Source organism: Alligator mississippiensis, chromosome 4 (genome assembly GCF_030867095.1).
Source record: "Alligator mississippiensis isolate rAllMis1 chromosome 4, rAllMis1, whole genome shotgun sequence".
NCBI classification, from domain to species: domain Eukaryota; kingdom Metazoa; phylum Chordata; order Crocodylia; family Alligatoridae; genus Alligator; species Alligator mississippiensis.
In genome coordinates, this window is record NC_081827.1 from 89258579 (window position 1) to 89285391 (window position 26813).

The following is a 26813-nucleotide window of genomic DNA, read 5'->3' on the forward strand; positions in this document are numbered from 1 at the left end:
GCTCAGAAGTAAACCTGTGTCTCTGCTATGTGCTCAGTTGAGAAGCTCTGGGCCTCTCTTGCAGATATGCTTGGAGCACATCTAGAAAAAAGAGTATTCCTGAGGGATGGGCCAGTAATATAGTCATTCACTGCCAGTGTTCCCTTCAATGAGGTATTAAAACAACTTCCCCCAGCAAAACAGCTATCTGAAATGCAGCAACACTAAAATGCCTTTAAGATCATCTCATCTTATTTCAACTCCTGCTACAACATACAGTTTATACATTTGAAATGGCACGTCGCAGCAGTCTTCACTGCCATAAACCAGATAAAAAAAGAAATCTCATTGCTATTATCACAACTTTGTACACATGCTAAAATAGAAATTGGAAAAGCTTCAAAATGTATTTAATTGATGAATGGGCTTGGAAACCATTTTTATTTTTTGGAAAATTGCTACAACCATTTTTTAATCTGTATCTCTAAGTAGGGAAAAGTAGTAGTCCCTCTCTGGGACAACACTTACCGTTTTTTGGAGCTGCGCTCTCGGCTCCTGTCCCTGGAACTATGCCTGCTTCTATGGTGGCTGTGGCTCCTGCTGCGGCTGTTAGAGCGAGACCTGTGACGGTGGCGTTTCTCCCTGGACTTGGAACGAGTTCTCCTTTTCCGTTCCCAGGAAGGAGAACGAGACCGATGTCTGCGGCGCTCTCGAGACCTAGATCTGTAAACAGCATGAAGGATTTACACTGAGTAACAGTCACCTTAATGCTTTACCAAAATAATTATTTTGTGTTCTATACATAGTAGCCTGCCTGTCCAGAGACCACTCTCTAATTTGCAAGTTAAAACATAGTTTTATTGTAGATCAACCCAAAGAAGAGGGAGCACCATTTAAGAAATCTGTTTCCCTTGTGATTAAGCACACATGACTAAGCGGGGGGCATGGTTAGAGTTTTGTCACTTCTCCCCCACAACTGCCGTAAAAAAAAAAAAGAAAAAAATTCAAAATCACCTGTTTGACCAAGCTGCCAGTTCAACAGACAGATATCGTTACAGTATGTTGGTGGTGATTATGAATAGATACTTAGCCTCTGGCAGCTGTTGTATAGTTGCATTTGTTTAAATAGAAAATGCAATATATTAATCTGATGTACTCCTTACTGCTGAAGTTTTAAAATAAGAGATTTTAAACTGACTACTACAATGAGAGTATATTGCATGCTTTCAACTCTCTGATCTCATTTATATAGACACGCTACTGCACAGTCAACTGTACCGTTCCTTATGGGTAAACAAGGTACTTGGGACTTCTGAATCTGAATGCATGAGCTACTTAGGCTAAAGAACTTAGACCATGAGGTAGTGGCTGATCTAACCTTTTGCATGTGTTCCAACCACTACCAGAAGACAAAAATCCCCCAAACACATCACTGTAGCCATGTGTTGTGTAAGTAGTGCAGTATGTTGGTGAGGAGCATAAAAGCAGAGAAGGATGGCTATGCAATAAGATTCTCTGTCCCTCAAGGAAGACAAAGTAGTCTAAGCATGCTTCATAATGAGATTTATAAAAGGATCTAGCAGCTTGGCTTCACTAGCGATGCAGATTCCTGCAGATTACGTACCTTTTAGCTTGCTTGCTATGGGATCTGGACCTAAAAAACAAATTGGAAAATTAGATCAGCTTGCATGTCACAAACAAGGAAATTTCCAGTTAAAGTGTTGGTCAATACCCTCTTTACCCCAAATCCAAGGCAACTTTGAATTCTGAATTTAAGATGACTCCACCCCATCCAGATCAACCCAAAGAAGAGGGAGCACCATTTAAGATGCCAGGGGTAGGCAATGTTTTTCAGCCCGAGAGCTGAAAAACTACAATGTTTACCTTGTAAGGTGCCAGAATGCTGGCACACCAGAAAAACAAAACTGAGGTGGGCAGTATATGGCAGGATGCACTGCATATTAATATGGTTACTAACCATAAGCATTTCTTTTTATAGAAATTTTGCAAATTTTTTATAGTAAATACCAGGTTTTCTAAAAATTCTAAACCTGGTGACAATAAATAAAACTTCATAGGGAGGAAGAGAGAGCAAAGCGAGAAGGAAGGGGAGAGAGAGAGAATAAAACTTCATAGGGAGGAAGAGAGAGCAGAGAGTGAGCAGAGAGAGAGAGGTGCAGGAGGGAGGCACCACAGGTAGGCTGGCCTGGCCAGGTCCTTAGGGAAGGTGGCAGCCAGAGGAAAGAGGGGGCCGGGAGAGGGGTGGGGACTGCTCCAGAGCTCTGCAGACTCGGGCCACAGTGGAGGCACCCAAGGTGAGGGCCTGGCCTAGCTCGGCCCACACAGCTCCTTGGAGATGGGGTGCAGCTGTCATGCCCACAAGAGGATGCTGCCTGGCCCGGGCAGGATGCAGGGCTTGGGGGCTCCCAGCTTGACCCATGCATGCTGGGTACAGCGCGAGTGGGGCAGAGTCCCCCAGGCCACGGCAGGAGTCCCTGGGGCTCTGGGAACAGATGTGCAATGCCTGCCCCGGCCCCTTATGGGGAGCTGCAGGTGGGCAAGCCCAGGGCCCGGGCAGGCTGGGTCAGCTGTTTCCAGGAGCTCCTGCGACCAAGCCCTTGCACTGGGGGCGGCTCCACCCTGCTTGCGCTGTGCCCGACGTGCAGAGAGGCCAAGCCTGGAGCCCCACCAAGCCCAGCGTCCTGCCCCGGCCAGGCAGCATCTCCCCCCCAAACAGGTATGCGGACTGGGCCAGGCCCCATCTTGGGTGCCACTCAGCACCACGCCAGTCCACCATGGCCCCAGCCCGGGAGCAGTCCCCGCTTCCTGCCTGGCCCCTGCCTTCCTAAGGCCCAGTTGGGCCAGCCTGCCCATCCACAGGCTCGGCTGGGCTGGGGGATGCAGCCCAGGGGCAGGGGGTGGGGTCAGCGGAGCAGAGACAGCTTCCCTGACTGTGTTCTTCTGACTTTACCCCTGGTGCCTTCTGCGGTGCTGGAGAGCAGAGCAGCAACTTAAAAAAAAATTAAATCAATTTCCTTGCCCACCTTTTGGTGTGCTGGGGAAAGTGTCTCCATGTGCCACTAATGGCACACATGCTGGGGGTTGCTGACCCCTGTGCTATATGTAAAAACTTATAATTTGGAGGGGTGTCTTAAATTTGTCCCCACCACCACTACAGCAGGGAAAGCAGTGGCAGGAAGGCAAACAGCCTGGCCATTCCTTTACAGCCTTGCCTTCCCCTCCCTCCCAATGCCTACTCCCACCCTTTGGTGCCTGTCTGTGTCCTTCCCAGTGCTTACGCCTTCTAGCATCTGCTCTCCCCTGCTTGTTCAAAATCTCTGTCCCAGGTCCCAGCCCTGCTCCACTTGGGGCCTGGAGCACATGCTGGCTCTGGCCCCCACCTAACACACAGCAACAGTTGCAGTGGAAGCAGCTCCAGCCCTGGGGTTGGAGCTAGAGCTGTGGCCAGTGCTGCCATCACCACTGCTGCTGCTGTTGGGACAGGGCTCCAACTGAATGCAAGCATCAGCAGCAGTGGGGGAGAGAGAGAGAGAGGGGAATAAGCAGCACAGGGCAGAGATAATGGGGTTGGGGATGGTGCAGGGTCAGGGCCATAGCAGCTGCCTGTTCCCTGCTGCCTTGTACTGCAATTCAAAATGACTGCCACCCCCATCATCGAAAAACAGGGGAAGAAAAAACTAACTCATCTTGGATTCAAGTAAAGATTATATATTGAGAAAGTGTACTGACACAGAATTTAGGCTTAACAAGTTTCTAAAATGGCTATTAAATTATTCAGGCAAAAATAAAGCAGATTTCTACCTCCTCAGCTTCTCTCTTTCCTCTCTTTCCCTCTCCTCTCTCCGTTTCAGACGTTCCTGATTTCGTTTTTCTTGTTTATCAGCCACAATCCTCTTAAAAAACAACAAAAAAAGTTACATTCATAATCTTATACTCCAAGACCTTCAGGGGGAATGTGTTATAAAAGTAACTTGGACAGACAACAGTCAATTTTTTCCTTTTGAACTCAGCACTTGTCATGCCTCATTTTTTCTTCAGTATGGTATCTTGGAATAACTATGTTAAAAGAACAATAGTTACTGCAAGAGAACTAGACAGAAGGAAAGAGTATTACACCAAGACCTGAAGGAAGTAAGTTTATACAAATCATAGTTTCTCATGAAAAGAAGAGCAAAAGCAGTCAGGTCAAAACTTTAATGTGCAAATTTGCAGATGAGTCAAACCATATTCTGGTTAGCAGCAGGCAAATCAGAAAAAGCAGAGGTAGAAATTTAATAAACTCCTTCTATTTATATTGGAGGGTAATTTCCTATTCTTAAGTTTCTGGCTGATGCTTGGCTCTAAAGCTCCTTGCCTCTGAAGTGCAAGAATGGCAATTATAGGCCTCAGACTCATTTGTAGCATGACAGAGTGCTGAGGAACTTGTACTGCTACAAAACTTAGAGCACTATAGGGGCATACACACATTTAGAGCCCCCTGGTTGGAGGATTGAAGTTAACTACAGAGGTATACACTCTCCAGCCAAGGAACAATAGGGGACTACTTCTTTGCTCCCCCAAACCCCAGGGCACTTGGTCAGTGAGCCCACTCACTGACAACTTGCCTCTTTCCTGCTGGAGAACCACTTAGGAGGCAGTCTACCGCTCACAGACGGCCTCACACTGCTGTCCTAATAAATGGGGTGGCTGCGGGCTGTCTGACAGCTTGCCGCCCTCCCTAGGACTGCTGTTACGCTTGTCGCCAGGGCTCTCATAACAGCAGCAGTGGCAGGTTTCTCTGTTTCCGTGGCAGTAGGGTCCCAGCAGTGGACTCTGACAGCTTACCCAAGTGAGCAAAGCTGCACCCCAGGTTCTGGCTGGGCTGCAGCTGTGCTCCTGGTGGGCTGTTAGGGAGACAGCTGCTCTTCCATTCTCCCCTGCCTTGGAGGGGAAAAGGGAGTGAGGGAGGGACAGCAGAGCATTGTGGGATACTGGGGGTCCAAGAGATCTCTTGTAGTGTTACATTAACTGGACACACACTGCATGTGGTGCTATGAAATTTGGCACTACAGAGAAGTTCCCGGTTCAAACGTCAACATTCAGCAACACAACAGGAACATTTATGTAGTGCCAGAGCCATTTTTGTAGCACTAGTGAAGATGTATACAAATGCATTCTAACCTTTTGTAGTGCTATAAGAACATATATAGTACTACAGATATAATGTGTCTATGGCCATAATCAGAAAGGATGCTTCCGTGAGCTCCCATAATTTTGGTATCTCTTTTTCAATTTATTAACATTCTTTCCAAAATGTGGACACCAGAACCAGGTACAGGTTCTATTGACAACAAAAATTAAATAAATATTGCTTTCCTAATTTACTAAATATGGGATCAGCAACCTTTCAGCAACAGCGAAATTAATTTGCAGAGTGGTTCTAAAGCAGGCTGCCACTGCCCTGGCTTGGCAGGCTAGGTAACAACTCTATGGGTCACAGGTTGTTGAGCACTAGATCATTCCTTACTGCTATATCCAAGATTTATAATACTTTCTTCTGTCATTGTATCACACTAGAAACTTATGTTCAGTTTGTTAGCCACCATCACTCCTAATTTTTTTTTTCTGTCGCTGCTTTTCAGGTTACAGTTCCCAAGTCTGTGTGACCCTATATTCTTAATTTCAAGCAGCATGACCTTGCACTTGGCTGAATAAAAACATTGCTCAAATGAATTCAGATCACCAGGTTACTTTTAACCGTCTATCTCTATTAATACTCCACCAATTCAGAATACCTCAAATGTTAAATGTACAAAACAAACACAAGAACAAAATGCGTGTGCGCACACACACAAAGTATAAATTTCCATCAAAATCTGTGGATAGGTAAAGTAAAAACAGTAAACCTAATTTACCCTGAGCTCCTCAAGTTTCTCTCTTATTTCAATAAATCCTAAGTGAAGTTTTCCTCCAAAGTGGTCAGCAAGCCGCCTGTCATTATCATGGAGACCCAGGTAGGCAGAACACACTTCACAGACCCGGAGCTTCTGCTGCTGAAAGCTAGATGCAGGCATAGAGTTCCTGTATACTTCCTGAAGAAAGAGACATTTGGAAAGCAAGAATTTACTAGAAGTAACATGTATGATAATCAATCAGATTCACAGTCATTCTTAGTTTCAAAGGAACGGTGACATTTAAAATAGTGCAAAACTTGTTTGGCCATTTGAGTATCTGAATACAGATAGCTGAGGCAGCAAAACCATACTTATACTACTGTATATAAAGGATCCAGTTTTCTAAACTAGAAGATGAAATACAATTTCAACAGTGTTCCCTCTCAGAGGAATCTGCTACTTGATTGTTACAGCCAAAAAACAATTTGACTTGTCTGAACTGCAAGTATATTGAGAAGGGGGGTCAGGAGGGGAGACAGGACGAGGGCAGGGGAGGTCTCACATGAGGTATAAACAATAAAAAGAATGTGCCCTTTATTGAAGCATTTCAGGCAGTAACTATTAATAAATACAAAAGCCTCATTAATAGGGGTCTACCTAAATTGCCCGGGGCAGGGGGCTGATTACCAGTTTTCACAGGTTGACTGCAGCCTAAATCTCTAATTCTGTGGTTATGTCACGGGGGCCTAGGCCCCCACCCCTCAGCAAGGCCTCAGGTGGTGAGGCCCCACCCCTTGGCACTGGCAGGCAGAGGAGGCTTAGTGGGGGAGAGGGATGAGGGGGCAACTACCATCTTTTCTGCTGCCCTTCTGGCACCCTGCCTGCAAGTGCCTTCCCATCCCAGCAGCAAGGACAGCTGGCTCCCACTGCATTTTGTTTTTATTAAGGGTTTTTTTGTTGTTGATTTTTATTTATTTATTTATTTTTACACACAGACAATCCCCAATTTCGTGGTTTCTGAGAAACTGTGAATTAAGTAGGCCCCTACTCATCAGTAGAAAAAAAATATTTTAACAGTACAACTATATCTATATCTATAGATCTATGGTTGTTTTTTGATATATAAAATTGATGGGAATATAACAGATACCTCCAAAAACTCCACTGAACTGACAAAACAGCAGTGAAAAAATTGTTGTTACTTAGGCAGCAAAATTAAGATAGCTTTACAGTTAATTGCCACCAACTCTCACTCAAAATTAAGAAAATGCTAGTTGATACGTCAATATATAGCACAGGGCTGCTGCTATATTATCTCAGTGTCCAAAAATAGGCTAAATGATTGTCTAAATAAAAACTTCAGTCAAAAACATACCGAACCATTTCCATTTTGCCATTAAGAACAGTTTCAAACCTTTAAAATGAAAAAAAAAAATGCTGAGGAATCTGAACAAGCCTACTTGCAGAATGTGGTTTATTTTATCCCGCCTCTGCTCCAAAGAACTATTTGGAACACAAAGGGTCAAGGAATTCATGTAAATGAAACAAAATTACCTCTGCTTCTCTCTTCTTGGCCCGGGCTTTCTCCACTTCATCCATTACTTTCTGCGACTCTTCTACATTCCCATCAGCTCCAAGCTGCTCGACTTTGGCAAGAAGCTTCCCGATCTCTTCATTCAATTCATGCACTCGCTCAGCCTTGGAAAGAACAAAAGCAGCTCAATACAAGCAGTGATTTTTGGGTATGGGTTTTGTTCAGAGAGTGTTTTTTGGAACTACAGAGGCTTAACATTCAGAAACCATTGCTGCATGAAACAAATTAAGTCAATGGAAACATGAGTGAAGACTGGACACTTCTGGATATAAACAGAAACAAATGGCATTTCCCAAATCAAACTGAAAGAAAAGCAACCACACCTCCTTGAGTATTCTCCAAGCAGGAGAAGACACCTCAGCATACATACCTACCAGTTAGATTTTTCAAATTGTGGCTTACTTCAAGAGTCACCTCTGGGAGTTTTATGATTAATGTATGATGGGAAAACTTGCCTGGTTGTAAAAGAGCTATATGTGCATTCTACTTACTTTATTCAGGGTTATATTCTGCTTCCAAAGTATAATTTTGTTCAGCGACTTAGAATAATGCAAAAATCGCATGGTCATTGTTCTCCCATGAGTACATTTGCAAAGTAAATGTTTTATATAGGCTTTGCTTCAACACATGCATGCACACAGGAAGGAGGCCAGTTACACAAACTAGAACCAACAGCAAGAACCACTATATTTTCTTCAGAGCTTAGCTTTTCAGTAATAGCTAGGATGATTTGTCACAACTTTACAGTATGCTTTGCCACAAGGCTGGAAATTTCCTGAAGGAAAAACAGACTAACCAGTCCTCTTTTCCTTGTACTTCCATCTCATTTTAGGACCAGATCTGGTGACAGTTGAACCAAATCTTATTTCACCTACACATACAGGTCTGTTAAAGCCTAGCATTGGTTTCTTATATGCAAGTTCTATTTTCACTACTGGATTCAGCCTTGTTTCTATTTCAACCTAAGTACACTTGAGTTAATAAGAAATGGTTGCTTACTGATGAATAAAACACTCCTTTTCATAAGTATCTCTCCTAAATAGTCCTGCAGGGCTTTGCATAATAGCAGAAACCAGTTATAAATGCTTACCTTAGCTGCAACTTCAGCACTGATCTCTTCTTGGGTTTCTGCTAATCTCTTCTTAGCAACTTCAGTTCTTCTGTCACAGTCTGCAATAAATGACTGCAGGTGATCCATTGCCTAGAACATCAATCAAAAGACTATCACTTACAGAAAGAACATGCATTTTTTATTAGACTAAAAACAGTGACTATTAATAAGAATTTGAAAAAAAGTGTTAGTTTTACAGAAGTTTTGCTCTGTGGACCATTCAGTTAAGGTACCACTCTGCCATCTTCCTGACTTGAAACTAACATGGCTAACTACCTCTCCCTAAAAAGCCTAGTTTCCTTTAACTACTACATAGAACTTTAATCGCTTTGTTATGTGATATAAGCATTACGCCTGTAAACCTGCAAGAAGCTTGTAATTTATTACATATTTCTGCTTCCCATGCAAGTCAATACTGACATACTTTAAATCAAGCCAGTGTTATATTTAGAATAAAGATCCAAAGTATGAGAACGGTGAGTTATCTGACAAAGGAAGAAGAAGGAAAGAAATGCCATTATAGGCTACTAAAATTATGAAAGGTGCGACATTCATGTTAGCCAACACGTGCTAATGAACATGTTAAAATCTGAATCTACACAAACCTACAGCTAAAGAGTGCGCGTGGAAGTTCTAAAGTGAATTGCTTGTGGGGCTCTCCTCATGAGGAAAAATGAAAGAGTTTTAAAACAGTGAAAAATTAGAGGGGAACCTCATATTTACCTCCTGCAATCTATATACGAAAATTACAGCTGTCTTGGCTTCACATGTGGATTAGTCAACATGAGTTAAAGAGCACGCATTACTATTCAAAGCACTGTGGACTGGATGATGGCATGCTAAATGTTAGCCAAGGAATACATTCTCTCTTCTGCAAACAGGATAAAATGTAAAAGACTTCTCAAACCATGCATTTGTATTTAGCCATTTGTCTACTTAGTGGGAGAATGTTAACAGCTTAACACAGTGGTACTCAACCTTTTTAGACTAAAAGGCATCCCTTGGAAAATGTCAGCTCTTAGGTTTTCACTCATATTTTGACTACAGAATAATAATACAGAAATGTTTCTGTTGCAAAAAGCTCAGAACACCACAACAGGTCATATATATATGCATGTATTTAAATACTATGGATTTTTAGTTGAAATCATTGGGTTTACTTTCTGAATAATGCTTGCATGCCTAACGGCATTAACACTGTGTGGCATCCTTGCTGAGAATCACTGGCTTAGGCCCAGAAACATTCCTCAGCTTTATCTAGCCTAGCACACCAGATTGGATGCTCAGATACTACAAGAGTAGGGCATGTAAATGCCTAATCAGTCATGTAGGCGTCTTCCAGGATCCCTCAGTCTCTAAACTAATTTTAATAAATTCACTGGCAAGATTTATGATCTTTTAGTACAAAGAACAATGCTGTTGAGTAGCTCTTCCATTGTAAGCACATAACCAATGTTAGCAAGAATAGTATAATTAAAGACAAAAACATACATCAAGTTCAAAGAAGAAGTCTTGTTCTTTAGACGCAATTTCATAATCTGCTCTTAATGCCAGGTCATGTACCTTCAGACACTCTCCAAGGTCCATCCTCTGCAAATAGACAGTAAATGGTCATGGAAGAGAGAAAAACATCTTCATTTTATAGGACATAAATATTACTCCAAGTGGAGTTTGCATAACTCTTCTTCATTTGTCAAATATTGTGGAGCAAGTGTTGAAGCACAAACTGTGATTTGTTTTACTTAAGACAAAGTTATTTCAATATTTTTCAATGTATTCATTCCATAAATTACTTTTAAGGAGTTTTTTCTGAGGGCTGGGCTAAGCAGCAGGACTAGAGTTTTCTTTAACTGATGCACAGAACTTTAACCCTTTTGTTATTTCACATATGTAATAAAATTACAGATTTAATGCTTATTTCTGCTTCCCATGCAAGTCAATACCAACAGACTTTAATCAAGCCAGTGTTATATTTAGGATAAAAATCCAAATATGAGAACAATGAGTTCTCAGATAAAGAAAGCAGCAAAGAAATTCTTTAAAAATAAATTCCAACACATTTGATTAGAACATTAGAAAGTGCCTGCCTTGCAGCCTCAGAGAACACTACACATTGAATCAAGGGCACTGTTGTAATTTAGCTAGCCATAATTTCAACAAGTTAAAGGACTGACCTTGGGTTTAAAAGTAAATTTACTCCAATTTCATTTGTGCACAAGACTTTACATCAGATTTTGGTGACAAGGCAATCAATATAAAATACTTACATAAAATCTAAAATATGATCAATCTAAGTGTTAAAAGTAAATAAACTCATACATTAGTAAACCTGAAATCTTACTAATACAAACACAAAAATATTAGGTTATAAAAAGAACTGCAAGTTATGCTTTTAATTAGTACATTAAGTAACATTCTCTTGCCCCCCAAAGCATCACGGAATTAATGTGATGTTTGCTGCCATCACTATATTCACTCTGCACTTTTTTTACCCCTTCCTCCACCTTTTGCTCATCTTATCTATTCATTCAGAGTATAAGCTCTTTTGGGAAAGAAGCATCTAAAATTCTGTAGCTGTACTGTACCATTCACGACTAGGTCTTAGATACCACCGTAATAAACAGGAGGAAGAGGACAAACAACCTTTGGGACGACAGAAAATTCATATTTAAGACTCCTATGCCAAGTTCTAAACATATAAGTGAAACCTGGAAAAAGGACTCTACAGCTGGTAAGCAGATGATTTAGTAGGAGCCAAGGGGAAGTCAACCAGTTTCATAAGCAGTAGGCTCCATCTAGTGTTCAAGTCCAAAGATCTGGTTAATACTGGTTCATTCATCACCCTCAAGTACTAAACAGGTTCTTGGCAAACTGATCAAGTTCTTCAATACTTGGAAGCACCAAGACTTGGTAGTGCTTGTTATCATCACTAAGTCTTCTGTACAAGTTCAGGATTTCCTAGATTCCACAACAGTGAACACTGATTTGCTTAGCTTGGGCATTTGACTACATGTAGGTCTAGCACTTGGAATGGAATTGGAAGATACAAGATAAAGTTACTTTCATCATAGTAGGCCTTTACCTTATGTGATTTGAGGCTGGGACTTCTGCTTCCTACAAGAATGGGGAATATATCTTGGTAATCCACTTCTGGAAGTGATAAAATGATGGCACAATGATTCTATATGGCTCTTCATAAGATCCATCCATTATATAACTACTGAACATTTAATGGAATTAAATCATTTTAACACTTCTCTACTCATGTCATGTCTTCTAAACATATGAGCTATGTTCTTAGAAGTCCAAATGATTTACGAAGGAGCCATATTGGGTAAAAACATGAAGAGAATGACTAGATCAAGAGAAATCTTTGGCTGAATTAGATTGCCATTTATAGATTATTTGAAGTAAAATGCAGTAGCTTGCAGGGGACAAAGAAATACATCTTTATTTCTGCCTCATTTGCTATATCTCTTACTGCAAGTTTGATCTAAGCCACCTTGGTTACTGAACGCCAGCACATAAGTACAGAATATATTAATAGAGAAATAGCCAGGTCTTTCAGCATCTGAGGTGGGTAGGAGGGGGGGAAAGAAAAGGAATCTTACTTGCCATAGCAGCACGGGTTCAGGCTGCTGCTACTGGGGGACACCCCAGGGGGCTGGGCTGTGCCTCTCATGACAAAGTTCCCAGGGTAGGGTGGAGGCATTATTTCTTCACCCTAGATATACTGTTAAACATGGGGCCGCTCCTGCTATGACAAAGACTTCTGGTGGGAGAAGCCATACCCACGCTCCCTTTAAGTCAGTGCCAGGGGCTGGTATCCTGCTCACCCTACCATGGTTATGCTATTGAATATTAACAGTTGAGATTGTCATACCACTCTGAATGGCATAGGATATAAAAAATCTAAATAAATAAATAATAAAGATATCTATATCATCACAAAGCCCTTCCTTAAGGGACAAATAATTTTTTTAACAATTAACAATCCTGCCACCTGTGTCAAGCCTTTCTTTTTGGCAATTTCTTGAGTCCCAAGATTTCCTAAATTAAAGTTAACCAACTTTAGACATGAACTCACATGCAGAATACTGCAGGCATGTGCAAGTTACATCTGCAAATCTTACAAATTATGTGGAGGGTGGCATACTGCTTACTCTGGCAGAGTTTACTACCATGCACATTTAAAATGAGGTCATTACGGTAAATAAGGAAATATCCATGGATAGCAATGAATTCAGCATGCTAAATGGCATCTCTTTCAAACACATCAAATGCAACTGATATGGTTAAATGAAGTCAGAACAGATGAGGGAAAATGGATGGGAATTAATTCAAACAATACTGAAGTTTATAAGGGTATGATGGGAGAACAGCTGCAAGCTGACTATGCACACATATGCAGGTGATTCACAATCTTAGCACTGAATCTAATACAGTTCAACTTCAGGAAGCTTAAACAGAAGTTACAACTAAATAGGCCTGTCCCTAGAATCCAGTGAGAATATCAGATACATAATGTATTACTGTTGTTTGTCCCTTTGTCTCCGAGACAAAGCTTTATGTGGGGTTGCAAAGGGATTATTCAGAAGCTGCAAAGCATGCAAAATGAAGACAGACTTATATTAAAGCCAAGGATAACACAACAGTATACAGCATGAATACTGCCATGAGTAGCACAGGCTCCTGTTAAGTTTGAGAGGAGTAGATTTTTACCCTGACTTTAGAACTACAACAATTTTTTTCCCTAGAAAAGAGACCATGTTTCAAGAATATCTGGAGCATATCAACAGATTATGGAAATTAGGCCATGAAGGCAGCTGTCAAATGATTCTTTTAGAGAACTGCTAAAAATATCACTGATCTATTTATTATAAAACAATGCCTCTGAATGCTGTTTAGGCATGGTGAGTTACACTCTTCCTCTTAATTCCCAGATTCATGACACACGGAACCTGAGAAAAAAAACCAGGAGATAACAAAAATTTAGTTTATTTTCTAAGTTTTATTCTCTTTCCCAAGGTTTCATCAGGCAGTGACATCAAGAAAGAAGTATGAAGCTATATGCTTAGCAGGATTGCTGTTCACTCATCTGCTAGCGCACAGAATGATTTGAGATTTGGAGCTAGTGGGTGAGCTATGGCATTCTGAGGCTATCATAGTAGGGACTTCTAGTGGCAGCCAAGTCACCTTCACCACCAACCCACTAGAGCAGGGGTAGGCAACCCCCGGCATGGGTGCCAGATTGTAGCACATTTTGCTTGGCACATATGCCTCTGGGTGGATGGAGGGGAAGGGGCCAGGGCTACATAGCAACAGTAAGGATTGGGCCCCTTGTAGCTCCCCCATCATCCACCCCTAGCACACCAACATCTTACAAGTTGGAAGTTGTGGGTGTTTTCAGCACCCTGCCCAAAAATGTTGCCAACCCCCTGCACTAGAGTGAGTACTTATTTCTGGCAACTCCACTACAGCAGCTGTACCACCAGAGCATGAGATACACTCTGGGAAGTCACTGAACTTCTGAGCAGACTACAGCAGCCAGCTGAAGTCACAGTCTTCACACTTCTTTAACTGACTGCCAGATAGTAGTAGAAACCCTTACTCCACTGAACAGAACTGAAATCACTCTGCTGACAGAGATAAGGGTCCTCAGCTGCCACAGAGGTATTCTGAGATGCACTCACCCAGTTTGGCTGGCAAAACAAGTTTTGTCAGCAAAACTTTGTACATACCGAAGAGTCTTGCTTAACTTACCAAAATTAAAGAAGATGAGGCTTAAAGTGAGCTTGAGTTTTGAGGTCTTATGTTTCTAGAGTGTTCTGAAGAATGGGGAAGGGCTGGGGTCTTTTAGTTTTACACGTGCATTAGCACACTTTTCCTAAGGCGCGTTAAATTTAGTACCTCAAATGTGAGCTACTAAATTAATGTGCATCAGGCTGCCCTAGTGTGCAGTTGTGCAAGTGCACACTTTTTAGGTGACAATGTGCAGTAGCTTATTTTACTGTGCATTAGAGCAGTGCTTCTCGAAGTGGTGATCTGCAGACTGCTGCCGGTCTGCAAGCCACCGGTCGCCGGTCCGCAGCAAGATGCCAGGAAAGAAATATATTTTCAGAAGCATAACACTGATATGTCATAGCATCCCAGTTCGTACGTTCTAACACTCCAGGTGACATCATGTTGTGCAAGGTGAGGAAAGAGAAAAAAAACAGCCGGTTGCGCATTTGTATAGTGCTGTTACATGCAGTTGCTGCCACTGGCTGAACCAGGCACCGGTCCGTGGCCCACTGGAAAAAAAACTGCCAGTCCACATCAGATAGTTTGAGAAGCACTGCATTAGAGTAACAACAGCATAGTTTTGTTTTGTTTTTTTACACGCCTCTAATGCACAGTAAAACAGGCTACTGTGCATTAAAACATCCGAAGATATAGACACATCCAAAGTTATCTTTCAGACTGGATGAAAACTTAGGTTGAAATATGGAGGAGTCTGTTTAAGGGGCTGGTGAACCACATACCTTTGTAATCTGATGAAGTAACCCCCATCGGATTAGAGAGAGCAATTACAAATTTTGAGCATTTTTGTGGACAAAATAACTTAAAAATAAATTACGATAAATCTAAAATAATGTCTTGGGGAAGCCGTTTGATGAAATATCCAAGGAACGTGGGTTGGAATGAAACCTGAAGTTGTTAAAACCTATAGATACTTGGGTGTGATGTTTACAGCTTTTCCATCATGGAAACACCACATTCAGTCAGTTAAAAATTAAGGCAGCCCCATTGGCAGTGGCTATAAAGAAATTTTATGATACCACAACAGGACGATTAGAGATGTAAAATTTCCGGAAATTTTGAAGCCATGGAAAAAAAATGTCCCTCCCCCCCGTTTTTTGTTGTTTTTTTTCCTCCGGAAAAAAACAGATGACTTGAGAAAAAATTAAATATATGCAATATTTGTTTTCTTAACACCCTTTCCAGATCTAAATTTACTTTGCTACTTTAAGAACATAAATGTATTATGTATAACTTGGTTCACTCATAACATGATCGTGTTTGGTATATTTATTGAATTTAAAAGTATAGACAGAAAAGAATTACAAATTTACTAATTGAATTCACATTGAAACATCTTTAATTTTTGTTACAAGTGGAGCTACAAGCTGCTGAACTGTAAGGAACCTAGCATCTTAGTTTCTGCCAGTTTATGAGAAGCAGGCAAAAATTAAAAGTTGAAAATAGAGGAAACCATCAACATTACAGTAAAACAAAAAGTTATTATGTATTCTGGACTTAGTCTCTTCCACAGTGTCAAGCACATACAGAAAACACTCATTTTTAGAAAAAGAGCTGAGAAAAAAAGGGAAAAAACCCCAAGACTCATTGAATACAAATTTTGGTATATGAAACTCTGTCTAATCAGTCTCATTTTCTGAGCTATCTCTATCAGCAGTTTTTGCTTCTTCTGATCCTTCATTTTTAACACCTTCATGGACTTCTAAAAACTGAAGGTTTGCCCTGATTGAGACAAACTTCTCTACTCTTTCACATGTTAGTTCATTTCTTGATTTGGTGCATTTCCAAACATAGACCAGTTTCTTTCACATTCTGCAGAAGATGGAGGAATCTGAAGCAGGCGAGAAGCAAGGAGTCAGAGGCTGTGTTGTTCAAAGGCCATGCCACTATGTTGCAGGAGGAATATGCTTGGCAGTCACAGACTGCATTCCTGGACCAAATACCTGAAGATGTTCTGTATTCTGCAACAGTTAAAAGTACCTTTCCAACATCAAGTCCTAAGTATGTTGCTTGTTTTGTAATCCAGTCTAGTGCAGTAGCAGTGCTATCATTATCACTAATGTTTCTGCCTTTGAATCTTGGATCCAAGAGATTTGCAGCAGCATGAATTGATTGGCAACAAAATTCTTCCCGTCTGTTAATAAAGTTTTTCACTTTTTTCTTCTGTACTTGTAAGTGGAGATACACTTCAATTCTCACAAGCAGTTGATTTTATCCTGACCATTTGGTAAGGAATGTCTGACAAAAGTGCAGTTTGATTCAGATGCAGTGATTACTGAAGAAATTGGCTTTGGAATCTTTAGGGAGTTCTGCAGCTGAACTCAGAAGACATCCTCATCAAGTACAGTATTCCTTACACTTCTGGGTAGTTTAAGATTCTCAATTATTACTGTTTCTTGAACAGCTTTGTTTTTTAGTAAACTTTTAAATGAGATCACCATTCCACCCCATATAGTTTTGCTACAGTTTGAGTGTCACTTTTATTCTTTGCATTCTTTTCTTTCTGCCCTTCTTAAAGACTGCAGCTACCTGAGGCTAAATATGAGTAGCTTTTACATGTTTTACAACTTCTTTTGCTCTTCTATAGATCTTTTGCAGTGTCCAACTTCATGATGTCATTAAGAAGCAAGTTTAGCCCATGGGATGCACATCCTCTTGCAGTTATATGTGGATATTTATCCATTATGATCTCCCATGCTGCTTTCATGTTACCTGCACTGTCAGTCAGCAAAACAAATACTTTACACTCCCAATCTTCTGCAGGACTTCACATATTTTACTACTGGTATACTCTGCAGTATGCCTGTTCTCTCGTTTCAATACTTCTGTAAAAAACTGGCTGAGGTGTTGTTATCACAATGTTTGATTCCTTCTCCCCGCACATTTGTCCATCTATCTGTAAGTACTGCAAGACACAGTGCTTCACTGATTTTTCATTGCAGATTGCATTACACGTTCATATTCTGACTCTAAAAGAAGCTTGCTCAAAGAATGTCTGCTGGGTAAACAGTGATGGTCTTCGTAATTTAAAGGACTCCTGCCAGAACACATTTTCAGTTACTGACAATGGTGTCCCAGAAGAATATATTGCTTTTGCAAGAGCTTGGTCATTTTTTCCTGATCTTCAGGTGTCATCTTATCTACACATTAAGCTATTGAGAGTCTTCTGTATACGGTCGGTTGCAATATTTGGCTACTTGAGGTGTTGACTGGGCACCCCTTTGTGATGCTGATGTTATAAAAGCAGCAGCAGGAGGACTTCTGGATCGAGAACATTGGAAAGAGCTACTTACACTTTCATCATCATGATCTACTTCCTCCTCACTTACACCCATGAAGGATTTTTTAATGTCTACAGGACACTTCTTACATACAAGGATGTGTTTGGTCATCCTAGTAGCATTTGGAAATGCATATTTCATTTGACATTATTTGCAAATCACATTTTTTTCCTCAGAATAACTTGCAGTGTGGAAATGCTTCCATATGCTAGAAGTTGGTTGCACCATTTTGCCGAGGGAGAAAAAAGAAAAATGTAATTTAGTGGCTAGCTTGCATATATAAACACTAAGCTACAGCATGTACAAATTTAGTCATAGATGGAGGAGAGGCCCCCTCAGAGTTAACTGTGAACAATTTCCCTGCCCTGCAGACCTCACCTCACTGCTAAGGTTGGATGATTTGTCGCAAAACATCGGATTAGTCGGAATTCAATTATGAAATTACATAGGTTATGAAAATATACTAATGCAGCTAAAATATAGTTGAATAAACTGAATTCAGAGAAATTTAAACTCTTACCTTTCAAGAGAGTACACTTTCTTTTAGCTCCTTTGTGCTGCTTCTGTACTTCTGTGGATCTCAAGGTCACAGGGCCAGGAGAAGGCAGGTTCTTCCAACTCTAAAACCTTTAGACTTACTTTGTCTACTCTCCTGAAGTATTTAAGCAAGCAGGGCAATAAGCTCCCTGTTTCTAATCGTTACAGGAATGAATGGATGCTGCTGCCGGTGTCCACACCCAGTCCTCTGAGGCTTAGTCAGGAGGACAGGAGGAGATCCACCAACCTCTAGATCAAAAATCAACAATAGAGGAAGTGCACAAGCAAAGGCAGCACTAAATCCTTCTTCCTTCTCTTGTGAAAATGGCAGTGTCCCCGGGGGGCAGAAATGCACCTTGCTCTTGCATTTGAGAGTTGTATTGTACTGCTTGCCCTTGGCATACAGCAGAAGTAGGCAACGTTTTTTTAGCCGGAGTGCCAAAAACCCCCACAATGCCTACCTTGGAAGGTGCTGGAGTGCCAGCATGCCAGAAAAACAAAGCAAGGGCAGGGGGTACGTGGCAGGATGCCCTGCTTGTGCCCCTTGTCCCCTACCTAAAGCCCCTGCCCCCCAGCCCTGCTCATGATCCTTGCCTCCCACCCAAAGCCACTGCCCCCCAGCCCAGGCTCCATGGCTGTCAGCAGCTACCCAGAACCTGAGCCAGCTGCAAACATCTGCTGCCTCCCTGCCCTGGCCCCAGCTGCCTCCCAGCCCCAGACCTGGCCCTGGGCTTCAAGGAGGCAGCAGATGCTGGCAGTGCTTCCCACTGTGCTGCCCTCACCGCTTCTGCAAAGCAGCGTTGGAACCCAGTGCGGCAGGGCACCATGGGAGGCACACAAAGCTGCCTGCTCCGAGCTCCCTGCTGCCCTGCCACACTTCCCGTGTGCATGGGAGCAGCGTGGGCAGCAGCGCAGGGTTGTGCCCCTTGCTGCTGCCCCCGCCTGCAGGGGAAGTGTGGCAGGGCAGCGGGGAGCTTGGAGCAGGCAGTTTTCTGCACCCCCCACTGTGCCCTGCCATGCCGGGTTCCAATGCTGCTTTGCAGAAGCGGCGAGGGCAGCACATCTGGAAGCACTGCCGGTACGTGCTGTCTCCCCGGAGCTTGGTCTGGGAGGCAGCTGGGGCTGGGGCAGAGCAGCAGCAATTTGCAGCTGGCACAGGTTCTGGGTAGCTGCTGATGGCCACAGAGCCTGGGTGGCTTGCAGCAAGGCTTTCATGGGAGCAGCCTGGGCTCCGTGGCCATCAGCAGCTACCCAGAGCCAGGGCCGGCTGCAGCCAGAAGGCTACAAGCAGCTGTTGCCTTCCTTCCCCGGCCCCAGGCAGGCAGCAGGTGCCAGCACTGTGCCCATTGGGGCTGGGGAGGCAGCAGCTGTTTGTAGCCTCCTGGCTGCAGCTGGTCCCAGCTCTGGGTAGCTGCTGGAGCCCAGGCTGCTCCCAGCAGGGCTTGCAGTAACCCAGCTGCCTGCTGGGAGCAGCCCAGGCTCCCAGGGGGCAGCAGCTACCCAGAGCTGGGACTGGCTGCAGCTGGGAGGCTGCAAACAGCTGCTGCCTCCCCGGCCCCAATGCGTGCCAAGGAAAATGGCCTCACGTGCTATCCTCAGCACGTGTGCTGAGGGCTGCCACCCCTGGCGTACAGGAATTGTAATGATCTGATACTGTAGATAGTCTTACACAGAAGTCTTCCTATAACATAGTTATTAGAAAACATTTTTGTGGACTAAAGGGTAGCAATATATGAACACCGTATCTTAAACATTTTATTCATCTTTCTAAAAGAAAATATTTCATAAGAGGTTTTTTTTAATTTTTCCAAAAATTTTCAATTTTTCGGAATAAAACAAAAAAAAATCCTTGGGAAAAAAATGAAAAAAAAAAACCTCCCTCCCAAATTTTACTGTTTTTTTCCCAAGCCTTCACAAGTCCAAGGATGATCAGACCAAGCTCCTATATTTGCATATAAAGTCAAAGTTGCATCTCAGATCCTTTATGGTGCTGAAGTATGGGGCTATGTTGCCAACAGTGATGTAGACATCTCTCAGAATAAATTTCCCCGGGCTCTTCTGGGTCTTTCTCCTTTAACTCCTACATCCTTCTTGGGATTAGAGACAGGATTAGATTCCATTTAACTAATATTATCAATAGAACGGCAAGATCCCGATTTAAAATCCTGTCTCTTCTTTTGTCTCACTTGCTTGCACAACCGGAGTGCACCAACAGAGTTCCAAACAGAAGGCAGCAGTGCAGCAGAGTGCTCCCAGGATGGCAGGGATGGGGCAGAGACAGAGCAGGGGGCGGCAGAGCGCTGCCATGACGGCGAGGATGGGGCAGAGATGGAGTGGAGAGACCAGTGGTGCTGGCCTCACGCCCTACCTGCCTGGCAGTCCCTGCTGTCATGGTGGTGCCATCCCCACCATCCCACTTTGCTTCCAAGGAGCAGGGCTGCAAAAGGGTGGGGGTGAGGGGGAGGACAAGGTCAGTGCTGCTGACATTGACCCCCCCCAAAAGCTGTCATGGCAGTGCCGTCCCACAGCAGGGCCAGAGCAGAGGGGTGAGGCAAGTGGTACTGGCCTCACCCCCCCATCCCATCCCAGCCCTGCTCCTTGGAGTCAGAGGGGAAAGGAGAAGGAGCAACAGGCCTATACCCAATTTGGTGGGGGGAGGGATAATGGGGGAGGAACAGGGCCGGATGAGAAGCAGTGGCAGGGCCAGATGTGGGACTCCATCACTGCCTCCTCAACACCCCTCTCCTCCCCAATGGCACAGAAACTGGAAGCAGGGGCTGGAGCAGGTGGGTGAGGTGTGGCAGGGGGGCAGCCATAGGCAGAGTGGCAGCAGTGCAGGGTGTTGGGTGGCAGCACTCTATTATTGTTATGTTTGTATTTCTGTTATTTTTGTTTAAATTTTTATTATGGTTCTATGTCTGTTACGTTGTTTTCAGGAGCAGGGCTTTCAGCCAGAACTCTTAATAAATTGAACTGAATCCGGTGAAGTTACAAATGGGCTCTGTAAATGAACCCTGAATAGAAAAAGTCCAACTACTAAGAATCCATTACATTTTCTTTGCTGTTAAAAGAAAACAAGTCCTCCAAGTCAGCTCTACAACTTATTTTCCCATTTTTTCTTCTTTGCTTTTCATCCATTGGAGCTAGACCTACATTTTTAGAAGCTACTAAGAAGGATAGACCCAGAACTCTGAATTACTAATCTTGACAGAGAATGTCAAGATTAGTAAAAGAGGACCAAAATAGGGATGCGGGAGAGCCCTGTGAAAAACAGCCATGAAAGGTACTAAGTGCATTCTTTTGGGCATGGTAAAGGTAAACTGGACCAGTCAGCGTGGCTAACTGGTATCTGCATTCCATACAAAGTGCCAGGTACATTGCTCACCAGGTCCACCAATTTCAGTACTTCTGTTTTCCAACTAAGGTACCATTAGCTCCTATGTTGCTTGAATTATCCAGGAATGTTTTCTGGAAGGTTGAAGCACAGAAAACTCGTGAGAAAAATAAGGGGAGGTGAGATCCTGCTTAAAATGGCTAAAAATTATTATTATGCAATGCTACTGAAGTAGAGGTAAGGGTTGCCCATGTGTAGCATTAGGAGTAGAAGCAGAAGGAAACCTCTGGGATTGTCATATTGCATCCTTGTACTACTATTAATACTCCTGGCACCAGGGAAATGCTGCTGCAGCATTTCACCAATCACATATCTCTCAGTCACCCTTCAATGTTTAACAACAGTTTTGGGGATGGAAAGGAGCTCAGCTAGGAGGAGAGGAAAAGGCAGCAAAAAACTTGTACTGAGAGAATTAGCAAAAGAATCTCTCACTGGTCAAGAAGTCACATAGGCATCGCTGCTGAGACTCAAAGAATTGAGGATGGTGATATCTCAATATTCTTTTCTGAAGAAGGAATGGTCTTTGAACCTGTTTTTGAGCTTTGTGGGAGTGGCACAACAGTCAGAAATAGAGGACATACAGCAGATTCTACAACAGTCTTCTTTTTCAAGAAGTGAATTCATGTGTAGCATGGCACCCTAGCTTCAATTCTAAATATCCAGTGTCTTAACACAGGTATCAAAAAGGGTATATTACAAGAATTAAAACGACTTTATTAATATTTCTATTTTGTGTCTGAAAATAAAATGTAAGATTTAGCTACATACGGTTCCAGAGAGGACATCATGAGGGCAGCAGTTGAGGAGGTGACTCTTGCACACTCTGTCATCACTGAATTTGATTCGCTGACGGGTAGTGTCTCCTGTAATATAGAAACAAAGACACTCCAGGTTAGATGTGTGGGGAAGCTAGCCTCTTTTCACAGGTTACATACAAATGATTAACTTTCTTTAACCTACAACGATGAAAATTTAAGAGAAGCTAGAATTTAAAAGTACTATTTAATCCCTATCCAAGGTTTATATATCTTACACACTATATAAAGTTGTTTAACTATAAGTAAGCCTACACTTGCACTTTAAAAGTATGCCTGAGGCTGAAAAAAAATCAGTGTCAGGTAAAAACATACCTTTGCTATGTAGCACCGCTTTAAGATGCTGCACAGGTGGCTATTGCAGAACCTGTATAAACTACACTGATGTAACTGTACTTGGCAATTAGCATATACAACAACCTTACAAATACTTAATAATATACACTAAGAGTCTCCACTGAACCCCACCTGCCTTTTCTTTTATTAGTTTGTTCTTGGGTGCAAAACATCCTCTTACTTCTAGTGGGGCAGTGCAAACAGATGTCAGAAACAGATTACATGCTTACAAACCTGAAAAAAAATCTGTCACACATATGGATATATTGCCTACATGCAACATTACTTTTCTAGAAGCTTACATAACCCATATCATAACCATATATGCTGCATGTTGCTGGACTGGGAGAATTTTAATTGTATCTTCATAATGGCAGGGGTAGTTCCTATTGAATCAGCAGAGGCATCAACCTGCTTACCACACACCGAGGTCCAACCGCAAGTTTAAATATTCCCATCTGTGAACAAGGTTGGAGACTAGTTCCAAATAATCAACTAGTGAGGTTACAGCTATTGTTTTATTGCAGAATTCGTTTCCTTAAAAGTCATAACAGAACTGTCACCATTCAGGTTTTGGAAGTGAAGTCTCTCATAAGGATTTTTTCCTGTAAAGATACAGGAGTTATAAAACATCTAAATATCCTTTCAGGGTGCACTATTTATTCATTAAAATATAACAACCTGTGTAGATTGCTAGTCAATGAAAACCTACCGGTGAATTACTGAAGCAAGGGCAGCTGCTGGAGAAAAAGTATGACTTCAGTTTCCAACTTTTTCCCACCTCACCTTAGAATATGTTAAAAGTGTGGATAAATTTTGCAGTTATGAATTTTATCATTTCATTATATTGAACCTGAGACAACTAAGAGCTCTTAATCTATAAATGGTTCAACAAACCATTAGTAAGATAACCATATAAAAATGATGCCTTTAGTTGTCGTGTCCTTTGTTCTGTTACCTTTTTTTAAACATCACAGCTATGTATAAGTAAACTAAATGCAACATTTTCAGATGGCTTAAATTTCATTCACTTTACTAAGCAAATAAAAAAAACTCTCCAAAACAAGACAGACTTAACTGCCTGTAGGATACAAGAAAATCATAACACTAGGATTCGCAGGCTAGAACAGCTTCACAGAATATCAACAATAGGTCTTCTAGAGGCTACGTCTCTTTTGATAGGCCGTTCGTAATACTAAAAAATTTAGAGTTATCCCTTTATAAAATCATGCCTGCCACTGTAGTGAAAGACTTCCTGGGAAGGGGAAGGGTCCATTTTTTAAAAACATAACTGCGTTTGTTCCACATTCATTAACACATCTGAAAAGTTAGTGATAACTCACGGCTCGGCGAATGCGGGGCCTTTCTGACACTCCCTTGCAGATTGAAGTAGGCAGGCATAGATACATTGAACCTTTATAAATAAAACAAGGGGCCAGATTGTTCAGTTTGTATAGAATAATAGACTCTGCCAGCAATTTCAACACAGCATCTAGAAATACATGTTGACTGTAAAGATTCATGTACATAAAAGCAAATGAACAAAATCAGAGTATTAAGAAAAGACAGCTGATGGTCTCATAGGACTAGACTACTGAGATGGATATTGAGACAATGAAGCTTCTGAAGTTCCTCACACAAAATGGGGAAAGGGATTTTCAAAAAGGTCAGCCTCCAGATGTAAGGTTCTTTGTACCACTCTCACTAACCACTAATAGCTGATTGTACAAAAGCAGCATATTCAATCTGTCTTGCCTTTTCATCTATGGACTAGACTACTGTGGCAAACTACAGTTTACTGCTGGGAGAATAAGAAAGAGGGAATGGGTTGACAGAAAAGAAATAGCTAGAGAATGAATGCATGAGTGAAAGCCGTAGGAATCAGTTCAATGTTTACATTTTAGTCTATTATGATTTTTGTTATTGTTCTCACCCCGGTATTCAAACATTGCCCAGGTAAGTGAGACTTATATGAATTCTAGTCTATACCTTTAGTTGCTTCATTTAATGTATATTTTCATTTTCAAGTCTATACTATGATGGCAGGAAAGTTGTTTCAGAGACATGCATACATTTACACTATACCCTAAAGATGGTTGAGCTGCAAGTTAGCAAGAACTCATTCCACAGCCAGATCCCCTAAAATGAATATAGGCTTCACCTGTCACACACTGTGAACTCCATTATCCTAAAGCAGTGCACACGCCTTGGGAATTCACAGATGAAGCTTGCTTTTAAATCCACTGATAACCGTCTACCTTCAGGAGGTGGGGGCCCTTGTGGTATGTAACTTTCTTGGGAGGATTTATAAGGGGAGAAATGAGAACTACCTCATGTCTCAGGTTCAACCTACTGCAAGAGGAGGGAACTTCCAGACATTTTTGCATATTCAACTGCAAATACCATTTTATGTAGCTTCTCAAAAGCCAAATAAATTGGGGCATGAAAACCGCCAATTTGTGATGTCATTTGATAATCAAGATGAACATACCTCTTGGCTCTATCGGGTTTAATTAAACAGTCAAGGAATTCAGTGTACAGTAATACATTACCATCAAAAAGTTGCTGAACAAATTTATAGATTAAACCTGTTTTTTTTCCCCACAAGGAAAAAAAAACTGTTTACCTAAATACCAAGTAATAACATAAAATGTTTTTGAAATTAACCTAAATACAGTTAAACAAATACAGTTAAACTTATCCTTTTAACAATTATGTATATTTATAAGAAAATGGAAAATTACCAATGGTGGTTTGGACATTGTTACATATCCAATTTTTGTAAAAGAAACCCCAAAAACAAATTGTAGTTATTACAACAGAAATAATAGGGAATATATTAAATCCCATTTCTATGGAGCAGCAGTGTTTAAATGCTTGATTTCTGTATGTTTTTAAGTGTAAGCCTAAAAAAGTCAGTATCACTGAATTGGTGCCCATTCCTACACTAGGATCCATTCCAGCGTTCCCTCTCAATTAGATCTTATTTGTTAAAAAGTTATACACCGATTGACAGTGGGTTTATATGGAAACACAATGACTAAAGTTCACCTAGAGAAACAGTGGCTTTAGTTTTTTTTTAAAGGCATCTGGATCAAACCACATTTCTATGATGCGGTACTTTGAGAATAAAGAGAAGAAGGATTTTAAAGCAGGACTAAAACTATTCAGGAAAAAAAAGCCAACTATGATTGATGTTTTTATGTTTACATACTTCATCTCCGCTAAATACATGGACACAACACATCTATTGTTGTGCATCAGGAGACCAAACCACAAAAAGTGGCAACAATAAGGCAACCCCGAGGGCTAAAAGTACAAGTACTGGCAATCTGTCAGGATCAGTCCTTTTAAGTACAAGTCATTTTCTATATTAAACTACATTGACCAAAACTGGTCACTTTTGCCAATAACGTATATTGTGATACCACCTATAATGTCTTTACCACAATATTTTAAAGATATACTTTTAGTGTCTTACACTATAACAGGTAAGAGTGACGGCTACATACTGTACTCACAACTAGCTCTCTCACTTGCTTTTACCTTTGTGCATCTAACGTAGCAAAAAGGGAACACCACTGCCATGACTATGCCAACAAATTGCCAGAGATGTCACTCCACTTTTAGGTTTCAGTTCCTGAGCCTGAATCTGACAGCACTTGGCGAATTTCAAGGGGAGAAATTTACAACAGTGATATCAGGCTGCTGTTTTAATCCATATCCTCCTTCCCCAAGGAGCCAGCCTACCCTCTCCAAAAGCAGATACACTGAACATAGTCACTGTCCTTGGAATCTTTCAATCACTTCTGATGGCATAAGGAATAGTATTCCCAAGAGACAGGCCAAATTGATAGAAATTGAAATACGCATCAAGAAGTGAAACAAAAAAAAAAGTTAAAGGTGAAAAAGCAGGATCATTTCAATAAAAAGATTTTGAAAATCTGAGTTTAGATGAGCAAGTAAAAAAATTCTGGTGGAATTGTATCAGGATTTACTTCTTATTTAGAAGGGACCATCTAACAAGATTCTAACTCCTGGAGAGTATAAAACATAACACTAGATAGATA

The 26813-nt window shown here is 41.6% G+C and overlaps 1 protein-coding gene across 6 annotated transcripts in view; it reads right to left on the reverse strand.

Moving 5' to 3' along the window:
* Nucleotides 1-26813, reverse strand: part of LUC7L2 (LUC7 like 2, pre-mRNA splicing factor) — a 53086-nt gene that overhangs the window by 13540 nt on the left and 12733 nt on the right. For 2 of the 6 annotated variants that reach the window (XM_059726244.1, XM_006269791.3), the window contains exons 2-10: nucleotides 24087-24157; nucleotides 22361-22455; nucleotides 10070-10168; nucleotides 8558-8668; nucleotides 7428-7571; nucleotides 5895-6071; nucleotides 3802-3893; nucleotides 1604-1633; nucleotides 508-702 (exon numbers count right to left, since the gene is read on the reverse strand). In XM_059726244.1, coding sequence (XP_059582227.1) covers nucleotides 508-702; nucleotides 1604-1633; nucleotides 3802-3893; nucleotides 5895-6071; nucleotides 7428-7571; nucleotides 8558-8668; nucleotides 10070-10168; nucleotides 22361-22455; nucleotides 24087-24144 — 1001 coding nt within the window. In that variant the 5' untranslated portion in view covers nucleotides 24145-24157. Of the gene's footprint in view, nucleotides 1-507; nucleotides 703-1603; nucleotides 1634-3801; nucleotides 3894-5894; nucleotides 6072-7427; nucleotides 7572-8557; nucleotides 8669-10069; nucleotides 10169-11660; nucleotides 11729-22360; nucleotides 22456-23162; nucleotides 23349-24086; nucleotides 24158-26813 lie in introns of those variants that run through there. The other 4 variants (XM_006269790.4, XM_019480823.2, XM_014610905.3 and 1 more) reach the window with 3 other exon arrangements.